The sequence below is a fragment of the Abrus precatorius genome, unplaced genomic scaffold (genome assembly GCF_003935025.1).
Source record: "Abrus precatorius isolate BTA unplaced genomic scaffold, Abrus_2018 Scaffold10, whole genome shotgun sequence".
In the NCBI taxonomy this organism is placed as follows: Eukaryota; Viridiplantae; Streptophyta; class Magnoliopsida; order Fabales; family Fabaceae; genus Abrus; species Abrus precatorius.
In genome coordinates, this window is record NW_020874292.1 from 10,731,410 (window position 1) to 10,732,570 (window position 1,161).

Below are 1,161 nucleotides of genomic sequence, written 5' to 3' on the forward strand. Positions count from 1 at the left end.
GATTGAAAAAAAAAATCTATATAATAAATACAAGATGATGAGAGCATCCAGGTAGTTTGCCGTTGCTACAATACAATATGTGGTTGTTTGACCTGTGTTTTAATTTGTTGTTTTGAGGAGCAAACAAATTTTGATCAGAATCAGACATTTTCCTTGTTTGAAGGGAGGGTTGGTTAGTCGGTGAAAACTAGGCCAAATTATGGTGATGGAGATAGTGATCTCTTTGATCATGTTGCTTGTGGGGATTGCTGTTTTGGTGGTTATCCATGTGTGCATAGTTGGAAGGGCTTTCAGAAGGGACAATAACAATCATGGTCATGGTGAAAGTACTCAAGGACAGAGTAGCGGTACCATGAAAACAATGTTTGGTGAAAACATTGGTGACTTGAAGAACCTTCCTTGCTTTGATTATGAGGAGCCTGAGAAAGGGTGTAGCCAAGTGGATTGTGCTGTTTGCTTGGAGAAATTCAAGGTGGGTGATGTGTGCAGGTTGTTGCCCAATTGCAGCCATAGTTTCCATGTTCAATGCATTGATTTGTGGATACTCAAGACACCCTTTTGTCCAATTTGTAGAACATGGGTTCATTCCCGAGTAATGGTTCCCTCTGTTTTGAGGGAGGAAAGTGCTGTTTCTGACAGGGTAGAACTTCAAATGGCATAGAGCCAATCAAAGAGCTATTGTATATGTCTTAATAGCTGGATTTCGATTTAAGCATCTTGTTGGCTTTGAATCAACCTAGAATTTTCTGAGTCAACCCAGAAGATGGATGTAATTTTTCTGGGAGCTTTTATTTATTACCCTTTGTAAATAACAAATGTAAATATTTCTTCAACAAGCAACCGACGCTAAAACAAAAAATATATACATCTACATCTACTGTTTTTAACAGTTCTTTAGGCTTCTTTTTTTTTCGGTTAAAACTGCAAAAGATCATGATGCAGAGAAAAATTATGTGATATGGGATAGCGGTGCAGAACTGCAAACAAACGTAGTTATTCTCTGTAATTCTTAACTATTAACCGAAAAAAATCGTGAATATTTTTTTGTGCAGTTAATCAGTAAGTGTTAAACATAATCAATGAAATGAATGAAGAAGAGAACTGGTGTCTGCGCAATGTTTCAAAGTATTTAATATATAAATCTTTTAGTTTTTAATTTCT

General features: G+C 36.2%; 1 protein-coding gene across 1 annotated transcript; it reads left to right on the forward strand.

The window, feature by feature from the left end:
- The first annotated feature begins 205 nt into the window (after positions 1–205).
- On the forward strand, positions 206–661 carry LOC113851399 (RING-H2 finger protein ATL14-like). The gene has a single exon (XM_027481868.1). It carries the CDS (start codon positions 206–208, stop codon positions 659–661), a length of 456 nt encoding a protein of 151 aa, XP_027337669.1.
- The last annotated feature ends 500 nt before the right edge of the window (positions 662–1,161 follow it).

What these genes read in the sequence shown, in the direction of transcription:
- LOC113851399 (XM_027481868.1), top strand. Translation starts at nt 206, where the DNA reads ATGGAGATAGTGATCTCTTTGATCATGTTGCTTGTGGGGATTGCTGTT.